Source organism: Balaenoptera borealis (assembly GCF_965194805.1).
Source record: "Balaenoptera borealis genome assembly, chromosome: 20".
Classification (NCBI taxonomy): Eukaryota; Metazoa; Chordata; class Mammalia; order Artiodactyla; family Balaenopteridae; genus Balaenoptera; species Balaenoptera borealis.
Window position 1 is genome coordinate 17,715,108 of NC_138879.1, and position 16,168 is coordinate 17,731,275.

Sequence of the window (16,168 nt, forward strand, 5' to 3'; positions counted from 1 at the left end):
TTATACCCCAATAAAGATCTATTAAGAAAAAAAAGATTAGAATTAAATCAGACTTCTTTTCAGAAACCATGCAAGAAATAAAAGAGTGGATTGAAATATTTAACGTTTTGAAACAAAAAACCACTCTCCTAGAATTTTTTTTTTTTTTTTAATTTTATTTATTTATTTATGGCTGCGTTGGGTCTTCGTTTCTGTGCGAGGGCCCTCTCCAGTTGTGGCAAGCGGGGGCCACTCTTCATCGCGGTGCGCGGGCCTCCCACTATCGCGGCCTCTCCTGTTGCAGAGCACAGGCTCCAGACACGCAGGCTCAGTAATTGTGGCTCACGGGCCCAGTTGCTCAGCGGCATGTGGGATCTTCCCAGACCAGGGCTCGAACCCGTGTCCCCTGCATTGGCAGGCAGATTCTCAACCACTGCGCCACCAGGGAAGCCCTAGAATTTTGTATCAAGCGAAATTATCTTCTAAAAATAAAGGAGGAATAAAGACTTTCTCAGAAGAAAAAAAAAGTGAAGCCACTTACTCTAAAGGTTACTCAGTGCTGAAGCCAGGATTCAAACTGAGGCCGAACTAACTCCAAATCTTGTGCTTTATTTCCCACCCTTTGTTATGGGAAAAAAATAGCAGTAAGCCAATTGCAGGTTGAGTTTGCTGGGATTTGTAGAGAGGACATAAAGAAGTCAGAATTGTGTTTATTAGTGGAGATTGTCTTTCTAGGACCTGTGAGGAATGCTACAGGTAGGATATCCATTTGCACTTAAAATTGTAATCAAGTTGACAAGGCAAAGCGAATTAGTATTTACCCCTAGACGTAAGTGACCTCTCTTTGAAGGATTGGGACAAAGAAGGCAAGGCCAGTGTTCTCCTTTACCATTGTTTGCTGCCTTCCTTTGCTTATCACAGAGGTCTAGGCATTCTGTGAGGCTGACTTTATTAGGGGGGAGGATTCCCGTGAGGAAGTGGTAGTCATTACCACAGGTTGAGCTCTGTCAGCCTGCACCAGGGATTATAACACGGTGGATTCTAAAAGGAGCCCTTTTGTTTAGACTTTGGGATGATGATAGCTGAATGCCTGCAAGGGGCTAGTATTATTTCATTTAACCCCTACAAAATCCCTTGAAGGGATGTTACAGTCTCCCTTTTAAAAAAAAAAAAAAAAAAGACAGATTAAGAAACTGATGTGCAGTGAGTTGCAGAGTCAGGATGCAAAGTCATGTTTTTCTGGCTCAAATCTAGAGCTGGATGCAGTCGCAGCACATCCAGACTGTTGTAAAAGGATGTCAGGGATTATGGGAAGTTTAAAGCTGAGACTAATGGGAAAGTTCTGGATGGTGGCAAGTAAGGAGCAGAAGGAATTTAATAAGTGGAATAGTTCGCATCTGGGGGAGGAATCGTTGGTAAAAATGATGGCACCTGAGCTTGGTTTGCCCCTTACCTCTTCTCATGGCAGTGCTGGAGCATGGTCATGGTAAATCTGAGGTTGCTGATTACATCTCAGTCTGGTCCATTTCACAGTTGTAAACTAAACCCTTAACACCAAGCAGCAATCTCAGAAAGAGAATGTGATTGGATTCGTACAAAACTTCTGTTGCTGTGAGAGCCAGAACTCAAAGTGAATGTGTCCTTCTTAGTTGGGAGAATCTCCATCATCTGTGAAGTGCCTAAAGAGAAAACACTTTTTGTTTTTTTAATCACACTTTGAATTGGATAACTCTAAGGAAATTGGTCGCTTCCTCTTTTGTAACCATCATTAAGGCCATGATTACTTGTTTAGGGCTATGTCTTCCTTGTATCCTAGGATTTCTCAATTCAGCCCTATTGACAAGTTTGGGGCTGGATAATTCTGGCCTTCAGGAAACAGTTTGTTGTGGGAGGAAGACCTGGGTGTTTGGGTGCTCAGACCTGAAAGAAGTTTGTCACTCCTAACCTGCTCCTTTTTGGGGGAAGAGAAAATAGCCAAGTGGCTGGAAACTGGATTTGTGCCCAGGACCCTGGCATGAGGACCAGAGGAACGTTCTTGATGATCACTCTTCTACCTTGTCTTTCACTTTTGCTACACTGGTGTCTTATGTTGGATTTATTTCCATTTCTGACCTCATCTGTTAACAAGCTCTGGATGTGAGAGCTTCAATCATTTGCTGTGTTTGGGGGCAAACAGTAAATGGTCAGTTTGACACCAGGGAATATCAGAGAATTAACAGGTTTCAAATTGCTATTTGTGAACTTAAGGCTAAAAGTAACACAATTAAATAGGCAAGTATATATGGTCATTAAAATTCAAGTAGGCAAACAATCAGATAATTGTATGCTACTTATCATCCTGACCTCTTTAAGCACAAGTCCTATAGTCCTTCTTTGGGAATAAATAATTGGGTGCATAAATTACTTTTATCTCTGAAACGTCATGTTGAGTTTAGCAATATTACAACCAACCCCCCAGGAAGCTTTCCGTTTGTCATAGTTTAATTTACTAAAGACTATTTTTAAAACATGAGAGAAAGGGTAAAATTCAAAGAGGAATTTGAACCCCAATCATTTTAAAACCATTTGAGTTTAAATATATTCAAGAGAAAAATCCATGTGTGAATTTTTTTTTTTTTTAATGGTGTGTGTGGGTGGAGGAGGGCTACAGTGCTTCAAAATATAAGCCTTAGATTTGAAGGGATGGGGCTGAGAAGTCAAGGACTAAGAGAGGCTGGTCCTGAATCAAGGAACTGTGACTGTCTGGACAGCCCCCCTGTCAGACAGTCACAGGCGCAGGCACTCTGGGGAGACTCCTGGAGGACCCTCCTTTGAGGTTCCCTGGGCTAAACTCTTCCTCAGAGAGACCAGGTGTTCAAGGAAGGCCAGCTTTGTTGGTTCTGTGCTGTGAGCACATTCTCTAAGCTCAATAGGCCTCAGTTTCTTCATTGTAAAATGCGGATAATAGTGCTATCTGTCTGAATACGGCTTTGAAGACTAAATGAGTTAAATGATTTTAAGATAAGCTTACTTGTTTAGCATAACATGTATTTCAATTTTTTTTAGAAAGTCAGTTGTTAACGACCATGAAAGGGCTTTGGGAGGCAATCTGCAAGCTTTAATTTTTTCTTCTCATGCCTTCAAACAAAATTTAAAAACTGTTTGAAATTAAACTCCAAAAATACTAGGTATTTTATTTCCCAACAAGTTGTCTACAGAATTTCTTTTGATATGGCAATGGCTGAGAAAAGAATTCTTTCAAAGGTTTTGCAACTCAGATTCTTTCTGAGAGCACTTTTCTTGTTTACTTTCCATAGCCACTTTGTTTATTGAAACCAGGGTATTCTTTGTTCCCCTGAATCTGTTTCAGTGTCCCTGACATTCTGGGTGTCTCCATTCTGTGGTGTTGACCCCTGGGGGGTTGGAATTTCCCAGCACAGAGTCTGCTGATATTGCTATGAAACGTAAGAGTGTGGGGCTCCCATCAGCCGTGGCTGGCATTAGTCAGCAGGCACTTGTGCGCAGAGTAGTACCAATTCCAGCTTGCCCAAGCTACTGTAGTTGCTTTTCTTTTAAAAGCATCATCCTCTTTTTCTGTTCCTGTACCCAACCTAAAATTTCAGAAGCAAGGAGGGTGGTTGGTGGGGGTGGAGGGTTGGTGGGGAGTAAGAGGTAGCTAAACCTGACTGTCCCGGCTTGAAGTAAATGGCAGGAGTGACAGGCTTATAAAATTTGATCCTAGCTGTTGCCTTCTGCTTACCAGCTTCTCAGGTGGAATTTGGTGGGGACCCCTCTGAACAGCCTTTCTGAGTCCTCACCTTCAGGGTACTCTAGATGCTAAACAAGTGTCTCCCATTCCCAATAGGGATACCTTTGATTCTTGCCCTTCACTGAGAGCCTTGGGCCTGGGATTGACCACTTGGCTCTGAGCAAAGTCTGTAACTCAGCATTTTTCATTGAACTGTTCTGAAGAGCAAGGCTCTTAGCTGTTAAGAGTGAAGCTGGGGAGGCCTGCAGCAGGGGAGCATAGATTCCCTTGAGTATGAAATATGGTAGTGGTGGTATGGAAATCAGCAGTCCTTTGTGGAGGGGAGCTTTTGCACAGAACACACAGATGAACTGTAAAGAAGCCCCATTTCCCTTCCCTGGATTCTCTTTATAAGGAAAATTATAGTTAGCTGTATAGTGTCATCTGAATATTTCTCTCGGTTTTCGTTCTTGAAGGACTGCCACCAACTCCAGTCCAGCTGCTCTATCCGGTGTCCCGATTCAGCAATGTCAAATCCCTCCAGCACCTCTGCCGATTCCGAATCCGACAGCTCGTCCGGATAGATCACATCCCGGATCTCCCACTGCCTAAGTACAATGGGGTCTTTAGAGGTGGGGCAGGAGTGGAGGGTTAGTTACAGTGTTAGTGAGGCCTGCAAGCTGAGTGTACAGGCAGAGCCTGGCAAGTCACAGGCGTTGTCCTTTCACTTCTCCTATGTCTTAACACCTAACCTAGAAATGTCACATTACAGCCAGGAAGGAGGAAGGTGTATGTGTGTGTTGGCTTCCCTTCTGCAGACTCTGTGAAGGGTAGAGTGGAGGTGGTAAGAGGGAGGGAGACAGAACTATAATAAGTGAGAAAGTGAGAATTTTGTCAGGGCAACAAAGAGTCTTTGGTGTTGTCTCAACCATACAGGGATTGAAAAGAAGGGAGGGTTGAATAAAGGTGGTCTTTCTTTTATAAGCTATGTATAACATTTTGTGTGTATCCCTCTTGTGTTATTCGTAGGCCTCTGATCTCTTATATCCGAAAGTTCTACTACTATGATCCTCAGGAAGAGGTATACCTGTCTCTAAAGGAAGCGCAGCTCATTTCCAAACAGAAGCAAGAGGTGTTGGAACCCTCCACGTAGCGAGGGGCCCCATGCTGGTCACCACCAAGGGTATGCCACCACTCTGCCTCACTGTCCAACCTCGTCTCTCCTGGACGGTTATCATGCACTGGGCTTCGTCCCCCTTCCTCTCACCCCATGCGTATACCCTGATCCAGGCATCTGTCCAGAGAGTCGCCGCATTTGATCATGGAGTCCCAGGGAGGCACATAGCCCAACTGGGAGAAGAGCAGATAGACACAAGAGGCTTAAAGAGTATTTGCCAAGCAACAAGCGAGTTAATCACTGAATATATATAAAGAAAACACACCAGTGCAGCTAAGTGTGCAGCCTTCTCTCCTACTTTGGCTGATGGCCCTGATATTGCACAAATGACATATAAAGCAGGAAAGCAAAGGGGAAGAAAACTTCATCAAATGGAATGCAAAATGCCCTTAATTGTAATAGGCATGCACTTCAGTGAGAGTTCCACTCTGTCCCACGGCTTGGAATATGGGGATGAGGAAAAAACAGCTCGCTCTTCTATTTAGAATTCCATCTGGGCCACTGAAAAGTAAATTGTTGAAAAGAATAAATGAATTAACTAAGGAATTCATTTATCTAAGAGGCTCTTCTCCCATTGCTACACTGAGTATTCATTTATTTTCCCATAAAATATCTTGGAATACTGGTTTGCACATATGAATTCTAATTAGTCTTCTTGGGAATTCCCTGGTGGTCCAGTGGTTAGGACTCCACGCTTTCAGTGCCGAGGGCGTGGGTTCGATTTCTTGTCAGGGAACTAAGATCCCACATGCCTCAGGGCTCGGCCAAAAAAAAAAAAAAGTCTTCTTAAATTGCACTAATGTGAACATTGAAAGGTAGAGGGGAGTAGGGAACAAAATTGCCAGAGAATGGTGATTTTGGTAGTGTGGGTTATGTGCAAGATCTCACATTCTACTGATCTACTGCTGGGATGCAGAGACCACCCCCAACCCCTTTTACTGAGGAGTGTCCTTTTTTTAAAAAAAAAAAAAAAAAAAAAAAAAAAAAATCAATTAATTAATTAATTAATTTGGCTGTGTTAGGTCTTAGTTGTGGCACGCAAGATCTTTCGTTGCGGCGCTCGGGCTTCTCTCTAGTTGTGGTGCATGGGCTTCTCTCTAATTGCAGTGCGCCGGCTCTCTAGTGGTGCACAGGCTTAGTTTCCCCGCGCATGTGGGATCTTAGTTCCCCGACCAGGGATCGAACCCGCGTCCCCTGCATTGGAAGGTAGATTCTTAACCACTGGATCACCAGGGAAGTCTTCCGAGTGTCCTTTTTTTTAAAAAAATTTATTTATTTTATTTATTTATTTTTGGCTGTGTTGGGTCTTTGTTGCTGTGCGCGGGCTTTCTCTAGTTGTGGCAAGCGGGGGCTACTCTTCGTTGCGGTGCACAGGCTTCTCATTGTTGTGGCTTCTCTTGTTGTGGAGCACGGGCTCTAGGCACGCGGGCTTCAGTAGCTGCGGCATGCAGGCTCAGTAGTTGTGGCTCATGCGCTCTAGATCGCAGGCTCAGTAGTTGTGGTGCATGGGCTTAGTTGCTCCGCGTCATGTGGGATCTTCCCGGACCAGTGCTTGAACCCGTGTCCCCTGCATTGGCAGGCGGATTCTTAACCACCGCGCCACCAGCGAAACCCATGAGTGTCCTTTTTAAGCACTGAATTCTTCTGCTTCTCTTCTAACCTCCTCTGTTCCCAATCCCATCCCCCATACAAAACAAACTAAGGGGAATAACCCACAGGAGTGACAGCCTTAGAGTGAAAAGGGGGCTTTAATTCTCCCCACCTTCTCAGTTCTCTTCATAATGGGAGAAAATGACAACTGGTGTTTTTGTCCTGTGGGTTTTTTTGTGGCTCAGGTGAACCCAGCTGTGTGTCTCCTCTTGGCTCTGGTAGTCCCTGATCCTGTGCTACTGCGGGGGAGAGCATGTGAGCCAGGTTTAGCAAGGGGAGAAGGAATGAAGAAGAGAGATCAAGGAATGGTATCTCCAGGAGGCTGCGGAGTTTTAACTTAAAGGATCCTGGGCTGGATGTACAGTTTCTTTGTCATGTCTTCAGTTACAGGCATACCTTGGAGATACCTTGGGTTCATTTCCAGACCACTGCAAGAGAGCAAATATCACAATAAAGCAAGTCACATGATTTTTTTGGTTTCCCAGAGCATATAAGTTTTATCTATACTCTACTGTAGTCTGTTAAGTGTGCACTAGCATTATGTCTAAAAAAATCTACATAACTTAATTTAAAAATATTTTATTGCTAAAAAATGCTAACTATCATCTGATGATGTGGGATTGCCACAAACCCTCAATTTGTAAAAACGCAGTATCTGTGAAGTGCAGTGAAGCGAAACAAGTTAAACGGGGTGCGCCTGTATCGGCGAGCTCTGTGCCCTTGGAAGCGTCTCCTAAAACATCTTAGTGCTCTAACGTCTAGGAGGGTTTCTCTGCTTGGTGGCTTTGCAGTGATTCGGGTGGGGAACTAGGGGGACCCACCTACCCAACTGCACTGTTGAGGAGTAATTGGGACCCTTCAGTTAGAGCACAGTTTCTGTGGGTGCTGTGCCTTAGGAGGGGCCCCCACGAACACAGGCACATTCAGAGAGAGGTTCAGGATGGTGGGGGACTCCACACTTCATCATGTGGGGAATAAATGATTATCATGGACCAGAGAAGTTTTAGGGTATGAGGGGCTTGGTGGCCAAAAGAAGTATTTGATGGATTTTCCTAAGGAAGAGTGATTAAACTTATTCTGTGTGGTTCCAGGGGGCAGGAGAAGGCCCACAGTATAAGTTTTAAACAGATTTCAGTCCAACTTTAGAAGAAGCTTTTTAACAGATCCAAATATGGAATGGTTTTCCACAGGAGTTAGTGAGTTCCCCATCATTTGTTTATTCATTCAGCAGACATCTATAAAGTAGCCAGTGTGAATTGGGAAGAGGGTGCTGAGCAAGATAATCAAAGGCCCTGTGCTCACAGAGCCGCAGTTCTTGTAGGGAGAGACAGACAGCGACATGTAAGTAAGTGAATAGGTTAATTTCAGTTGACTGTACACGTTATGAGGAAAATAAAACTGGGTGAAGTTTAGTGGTTAATGGTAGCGTACTACTCAAGTTTGCATGATCAGGGAAGGCTCCTGTGAGGACGTGACATTTCAGCTGAGATTTGAATATCAAGGAGTTAACCGTGAGAGGATCTTGGAAGCTGGCATTCTAGGCAGGGGAGCCTATAAATACAAAGGCCCTGATATGATCAGGTATAGGCTGGGGCTAGCCATTTGCCACGAGTGTAGGGGGGCAGTCATGTATTGGCAGAGGATTGCACTGAACTCCCGGGGCCTCTTTTTGCTGTGACACTGGGATTGTTGCTTGTAGCAAAGAATAAGCATCATGCTGTACTTGCTCCTAGGACCCCTTGAAAAAGGGAAGTAACACTTCCCAAGGGAAAGGCCTTTCAGGTGTGAAATTCGGCCATTGTGATTTCTTGTTGGTCAGGCTGGTTTTAATTTCAGAGTTCCGAGTGGGCCACTTGGTCTGTGTGTGTGCTCTTACCTGGAGAATTTTTTGCCAGGGTACTTGGAGTTAGGGCACAGTTAGGGTAACAGCTGGAACAGTGCCCTTCTTAAATCAGAAGGTAGAAGCTGCACTGGCCTTTGTGATTATATGTCAGCCCTCTTCAATAGCCAGAAGCCACAGGGCCTACAGCTATTTCTAGCTTGGCTCACCAGGGGTTACTCCAGGGACTCAGTTCTTTTTTCAGTGCCTAGAGCAGGTGGGCCTTAGGGAAGAAGTTGGGGGAAAAGTGTGTGGAAATTGAAGGGGAATGGGAAAGAGAGAAGGGAGGCAGTGTGTAGGACATCTTTATTAGTCATTTTAGGACCTTTTTTTGGCAACCAGGTTGTAGGCTGCTCAGGTCCCCGTGACAAAGGCCACTGCTGCATCCCCAGCCAGCTGCAGTGTTTGTGGAAGCACTTGGCTCTCCAGGCCCCGTTCTCCCTTTGAGCTGTACTTCTCCACCTCCAGAGGCTGTTCTTTCACTCCATTTTGGTCCCACTCTATTGAGCCACTCTAATTATTCCCCTTTTTTACCTAGGCATTTGGTTGCCAAGCTCCAGTTTCGAAGAACCAAATGAAGCTACCATGAAAAGGGGAGTGAAGAAAACAAGAGGAATAGGAAGGGTTGGGATCCTCTGTGCAAAGACTTTGGTTCCCCTCGCCGCCCTGGGGCTTGGATGAAGCACATGACCAGACTCTCTGAGTGGGGCTCCACCTTGTCACATCCAGCCCTGTGCTACTGGAACTGGATGAACTCCTTGGAAAACTGGAAGAAGTCTCAACACTGTTCCTTTTTCAGAAGTTTTGTTCTGGATATTTGCATTTCTCAGTATGGAAAACTCACCCTAAAGGCAGCTGGGGTTTGTGTGCATTGGATTGGAAGTGGTGCCAAGGGTGAGCATATCCAAAGGAGAGGTGGGGAGGAGAGGGCATTGCCAGTGAGGGTCATTCAGGTGGTGCCAAAGGCAGAATTCGAGTCTCCACCATTGACCTTGAAGAAGGGAAAAGAAGGAGTCAGAAGTGCAAATCAAGTCGGGAGTTTCTGAGGGCTGAGAATCTGCTTCTCTGTAGGCATGGGTAGCTTCAGCAGGAGCAGGGAAGAGAGGAGGGTGGGTGGTCTCGAATAGATGATGACTGGACAGAACTGGCACATAGCTCTGCTGGGGGAAGTAGTGACTCCTCGCATACTTTGCTTTTAAGGTTTAGGAACCTGATATCAGAATCACCTCTCATAGCAGCTGTGTTGGTTTTGTTTTACTGAATTCCTAAATTCTGTGACCTCAAGTTATCCCTGTTCTTCCTCTACCCTCAACCCATCCCCTCGAGATAACTGTACCGTTCACTCTGGTCATGGTAACATCATTCCTATTGCTTCCACCGTCTGTCGAGGCAATAGTTTTTCTCATCACCTGAACAGTTCAGAGCTCCAATCCCGGCCTGCTGAAGTTAATGGAGCGTGCTTCCAGATTCTTAATGGCAAACCATACCCATGACTTAGTCAGCGTTCCTTACCTCCACATGTCTGTCAGCTAGTGAGAGGGAATGTGGAGGAAGGTGAGAAATGAAGCTATTGTGCTCTTCCTAGAGAAAGCTCCCTAGTGTCTCAGCCTTAATGGCATGTCTGAGACCAATGAGGAGGGAGGAGAGCATTACAGCTCATGTTCTTAGGTTTGTCTGGAGCAGGAGGTAGCGAGGGCTTCTTTATTTTCCTGAGTTCTTTCTGACAACCCAAACATTTTCCTGAGTTAGATCCTGTTTGCCCTCCTTTCATTGGGAAGTCTGTCAGATACTGATTTGAGAGTTGCCTGTTTTCCAGATGCAAGTGGAGGAAGAGGGAGAAAAACTCCAGTGATTTTCTGAACTTGGCCATTGTCAAATCATATAACATTATGAGTTTGCTTTTCTATAGAGTTACTCTGAGGAGAGGTTTGCTATTAAGATGTGAAAATTGAGCTGTTTGATCTTTATTACTCTTTTGCAGTAAGTATTCCAACAGACTGCCTCTTTTGGTTCCCCTATGCTTATATCTGCCTCATCGCATGAGATAAATAATATTGTCAGGTTGTGGTTTCCTGATCGTTTGGGGTGAGGCCCCAGTGTCTTGTAATTTATAGGACTGCCTCATCTGGGAGAATTGGCCTTCTGCCTTACGTCCTGCATGGAATGACCATTCTTCCTCCTTATAGCTGAATAGGGAGGAAACTTGCATTGTTACCTGGCTGTGAAGAGGTGGCCCACAAAATGAGCTTTGTAGCGTAAACACAGCCCACCCACCTTTGATTTGTCGTGTGGTATCTCTTCTCTCTTTGGCTGCCGTGGTAGTATTACCAACCAGTTAAGGTTGTGATCCCGGGAATTGGCTTAACCTATGGGTCTTGCCTCTTGAAGGTACAACTTAACTTGCCATCTTGCAGAAAGTGCCACCCAACTGTAGAGCCTGCTGTCTGGAATCCATTGAGATCCTCGAGTGGCTGTTGTGCGGCTACGTGGGATCATTTTTCTTTTTTTTTTTTAACTACTTTTTAGTGTTCATTTGCCTGATTCTGGGCTAGCTGCTGTGGGAAACACAGGAGGCGGAAGACATATTATCTGGCCTAAGGGAGCTTTTAGGTGGCTGCCACACACGAAGCATTTGGAGAATGACTCAGTATGGCAGAGAGAATCAAGGGCTGTCTTGAAAGAAATTCAGAGTGGGTAAGATCAGTGTAGATCAGATGGTCTAGGAAAGCTCTGGTGCTGTGAGACTTTGGTTTTAGGTTGAGGGCAGGGCAGTGAGATGAGAAACAAGAACAGGAGCACAGAAGCAGAAATCTGCAGGGTGTGTACTGAACAGTGCACAGTCCCAAGTTAGAGCAGTGGCATCAAAGAATCCTTTTTCTGTGCTGTGGTCTAGACCGAAACTTCTAGTCATCAGGCAGGTCTGAATGCTGAGGGGTTATGATGGCGAGGTGGAGCCCAAAGCCAGAAGTCAGCCAGGTTCCTGCCTGTGGCCAGGGACCTCACTGCTCTCAGCACAGCCGGGGTGAGGAAGGTAGAGCCCCTGGACCCCTTGTGGTACCAGGGGTTTCCAGTGGAGAATCCATACTCTCAGGTACAAAACCAAACCAGCTGAGGAGGCATGACCCACCCTCACCACCATTCTTTCTCCTCCCGGGAAGGGTAGTGTTTACTGTGCCCGTGATCTGTCTGTGCATTAGTCACAGCCCAGGCCGTAGCCTGGTCTGTCCTCAGTAGAGTGGGCTATAAGACAGAGTTGTGCAGGAGGAAACAGGCTTCATCAGGAGGTGAGGAGGAAGGGCACCAGCCTGGTAAGAGTAAACAAGGAGGGGCAGGAGCAGCTGGCCTTCTCAGCAGCTCCCCTTCACCTCTCCTGCCTGCGGCCCCTGCCCCCCTGCCCCCCTGCCCCCCTGCCAATTCTGTGTAGTGCTAATTGAAATGCAGTCTACGGAGGGAACTCAGTGCTTTTTGGTCATTGTATTTTCAAGTCACAAACTGGAAAAGGTTCTCACTTCTAGGGACCCGTCATCATCAGTGTCTTAAGTTGTGGATGGGTGATGTCAATACCCTCAGGCCCTGCCTGTGTAACCCTCGCTTGTTTATGACTGATCTACTGTAACCTTCCTCAGGACAGGCGTGAACCACTGTGAGTTAGTGACAGCTACTGCTACAACTTGCTATTACTTGAAATTCGTGTGCTGTGGTTGCAGGGCGTAAGGCGGCGGGGGCTCTGCTGTGGGGACTAGATAAATGGGTGACGACTAGGAGTTTGGGGCAGTTGGCGATGACCTTGGCCTGGTTGCCTGCCTGTGCCTAGGTGCAGTGAGTGTGACACCCTGGAAGGCCGGCCCTGGCGGCAGCACCCAGCCTCCTGAGGGGGGAGGTGTGGTGGGGAGCTTGCTGCCGTGGTTTCTCCTCCTCCTCCTCCTTTCCTCCTTGTCACCGGGGCTGATTACGCAGGCCCCTTATTAAGGTTGGGAGAGGTGTGGAGAGCGCGGCAACCCCCCTACGGTGCACATCCAGGAAGCACTGGCAAGGCGGAGGGTGGTTAGTGTTCTCAGATCCGGGGTGAGAGACTGGAGGAAAGCCAGGTGCCCCGGGTGCCAGCCATTTCAGCCCTCACCCCGGGCCCTGGAAGACTGGAAGAGCACAGCCTGCTTGAAGCCCTTGGCCCTGGCAGGAAATGGGGATAGGAGAAACTTGTCCTCTAGGTTAGATTCCCCCCCGCCCTGCTGCCTCTCCCTTGGCTTTGAGCCCTGAAGTTGGAGGCCTAGGCACTGGCATATATAGCTCTGTGGCTGCTGGAAGGAGGTCTGAAAGTCATTGTGTGTGTGTGTGTGTGTGTGTGTGTGTGTGTGTGTGTGTGTTTTCATTTGCAGAAGTTTTGCCACCAGTGGGGGTGTTGAGAGCATCTCCACTGGGGGGGGAGACCTGCCGTTCGTTGTCCACTTTTAAGAGAATGACGTGCCCCCTGTCCCTAAGGGAGGAGCTTTTGAGTTAGACATTTTCCCTATGGGAATCCACTTGGTTTGGTTCATGGGAAAGGGGGAAATGGATAAATGATTTTTATCTCTAATTGTCAACACAGCTGTTCTTACACTGAATTTGTGCTATTGCATACATGTAGCCATCTTTCTTTTCACTGCAGCAGTGTTTATCAGTAGTTCAAAATGATTTATTTGCTCCTGGGGAGTAAAACCTTTTTTATTAAAAAAGAAAAAAAAAAAAAAAAAAGAAAGAAAGAAAATCGTGACCCCCCTCCCCCCATGATAGCTATAGGATTATTGGGCCACAAAGCTCAAGAAAGCAAAGTCAAGTCTGCCAGTCCCCGTGATCTATCCTCTTTTGACATTGGAGTCTTCATGCTCAGCACAAAACGACAGGAGGCCTTGAAAAGATAGCAAAGCCTTGGGAGGTGTGAGATGGGGGTTGGAGCATAGAGACAGAGGCACTGGGGACTCAGATGCTGCAGTTATAAAAATAGAGTAAGGAATTGTATTTAAATTATTGATTCTCTAATCTGCCAGGGAAAGACCTTTCTTTACATACAGATTCCATACTGTCTTTGTCCTTTTCATGCTTCTTGACCTTCCTGGTAGGTGCCCCCAGTTTCTTCCTGTTTCCCATCCTGTCCTCTCTGCCCCTTCTCTCATTCCTTCCCACTCCCATCCACCTCCCAGGAAGCCAGTCCTGCATGCTGAGTCTGTGACATGCCTTCACGCCCATTTCATCTCCTCAGAGGGTACCTGGAATTGCTCCCTCCCCCTCCCACTCCCTCCTCCAAAATGCCGAGAGGGGCAGGCAAAAAGCAGCCAGTCATGGCAGCGGAAGACCTGAGGAAGACCTGAATGTCTGCTCGCAGCCGGACTGCGATCTAGTTGCTCCTGGAGATGGAGTGTCAGGTGAACTTAGGACACTCTTGATCAGAACCCAGGAGATCAGAAACCCGCACAGCCCCGCTCCGAGCTTCGTCCTAAGCCCCCTACCCGGCTCAGGTGGAGCAGGAAGGCTGGTCTGACTACTCCATCTCTGGTGCTCCCTTGAACAGGGACCTGCCCCTCACTGTTAGGCCCAGAACCTTTTCCAAGGGACAAGCATAACCGAGGCACCGCTCCGTGGGCAGGCTGCTTGTTGGAAGGCCCAAACTGGTGCTGCCCGTGCCACAGCCACTGCTGTACAGTTTTTGGTGGTTTTTAAGAAACTCAATGAAGAGGGATGTCGTTCTGGGCTCGGGGTGGTTGCCAGTTCTTCGCCAGAAGGGGAACCACATCGCCCCTGCAACCACTTCCGTCCTCTTCGGCCACCCCACCCTCCTCCAAGCCAAAGCGTGGCCTGGCTTTTGTCTTCCCATTTAGTTTTTCTCCTCTCCTCTACCTTTTTGTGCTTAATTTATTAAAATAGTTGCTGTATAATTTATTTTCATAAACTATAAAAAATTACTAAATGGTTAAAATAGACTTGCAGGCCAATCTTAAATGGGGTGGGAGGGTCTGAGGGTGGGCTGGGGAAAGGGAAAGATGTTTTGATATAAATAAAACAAATGCACTTTGGGTGTGTTTTGGTATTTTTCTGGGGATAGATGGGAGGGTGTTGGGATGTCCCTGTAGATTAGTTCCAGAATGGGGTGTCTGTATATACTGTATTCATAGGCATGTTTGACTCTTGTAAAGGGACATTAGTAGCTGCTGCAGGTCCTGTTTGGAAACCCCATGTATAATTCCCGGTTTTTTGTAAGTGTCAGTGCGGGAGACATTTGACTCTTGTGTTTGTATCTCCTTTTTATGATTGCTGTACTGACCCATGTCTTTTTGCGGAAGGGGTGAAAAGAGATTTGAAATAAAAATGTTTAGAAATTCTTTCATGTTATTTGGGTTGTTGTTTTTCAGTCCCTCTCTCATCTCGTATGACTCCTCACACTATCACCATCCACTTAGGGTCAGATGACCCACCTCTGGCAATTGGAGAATCCCTGTGATGTCAGCTAAGCAGAGCACATCCAGAACTGGTCTTGTCGGAATTAGAGATGTTGAAAAATTCCTGAGGCTGATGGCCATTGCTCAGAGCTGCTTTCTCCTTCCCCAGGAAATGCAGGAGACTTCCAGAGAGCTTTCTGGGGCCTTTTTGCTCTACTTTGGGAGAGTTCATATTTTACCATAGTAGTCATTCCTAGTATATACCTAGGCTGGCAGTCAAGGTTTTTCATAAGTTTGACCTGTGTCCCTCCTGCCTTTCTAGCCCATTCCCTCCTGAGCTGTCCTCTTCGGAGAGGAAAGGACCAGAAATGTTTCTCTGATTGTGTGTACTTGGAGCTGCTCGAATCGTCCCTCTTCACTTTCCCACCCAATCCCTCTCCAAGTTCCCCACTTAGAGGGCCAATGTACCACCTTGGCACATTTTGGAGAATTTTCGGCAGCTTTTCTGCATCCTCAGAGTAGAAAGCATGCTGAGTGAGAAGAAACCCTAGTTCTCAGCAGTTGCATTTTCTTAGGACTGATTAGAAGTGCCCCAGGAGGGAGTCTGGGAATCCCCACTTGCCCTATTCAGCTCATTCCCAAGTCACAGGTCCACGTTAGGATGAAACAGTGTCTTATCAATTCTGATAGCCATTCTATGAAGGCATGAACTCCTGATTAAAGTTCTCTTCCCTTTTCGAAGAAGAAATGCTCCAAACCATGCAGTGTGAAGAACATTACAAAGGAAAATGCTTAACTTGGAATCAGCAATTCAAATGCTCTAATGTCCCCTGTTTGGACACAGCTTGTCGATCATAAAGAATCTTTGCCAACACCAAGAGTCAAGAGTGTTAGTAGGCATTTCTTGAAAGCAGAGACATAGGTTTTCATCATTTCAAATCAGCATCATTCATATTAGTGATGACGTATTAGGTTTGTTAGGAAAGAGGTACTAGTCCCCTCTGGCTTGGATGATAAAGCGCACAGAAGAAAAGGCATTCTTTTGGAAACAGGGAGCCCAAAATAAATAAAAAGTTCCCCTCCCACACTCTTCACCCCCAAAACCTGAAACTACCTCCTTCATCTCCTATGTTTCCTGTCTACTTTCAGCTGCCACTTTTCATTCCATCTCACCTCTCAGTGGTGTCTTATCATGCATGTATCTAACTTGAATTCAATTATAAGCACATGACAAATCATAATTGTGCAGGAGATTCCCTCCGTTTCATTTGTGTCCCCCGATTGAGGGTGAGATGGGAAAAGTGAATTTTCTGTCTTGGTTCCCTTCCAGTCTCTTAGAGTGCAAG

At 46.2% G+C, this 16,168-nt stretch overlaps 1 protein-coding gene across 3 annotated transcripts in view; it reads left to right on the forward strand.

Annotated features, from left to right (window-relative positions):
- The window catches only part of SOCS7 (suppressor of cytokine signaling 7), a 33,604-nt gene extending 18,839 nt beyond the window's left edge, over positions 1–14,765 (forward strand). For all 3 annotated transcript variants that reach the window (XM_082373477.1, XM_082373478.1, XM_082373479.1), the window contains 3 exons: positions 4,183–4,318; positions 4,736–4,889; positions 8,951–14,765. In XM_082373477.1, coding sequence (XP_082229603.1) covers positions 4,183–4,318; positions 4,736–4,859 — 260 coding nt within the window. In that variant the 3' untranslated portion in view covers positions 4,860–4,889; positions 8,951–14,765. The remainder of the gene's footprint in view (positions 1–4,182; positions 4,319–4,735; positions 4,890–8,950) is intronic.
- Positions 14,766–16,168: the final 1,403 nt, after the last annotated feature.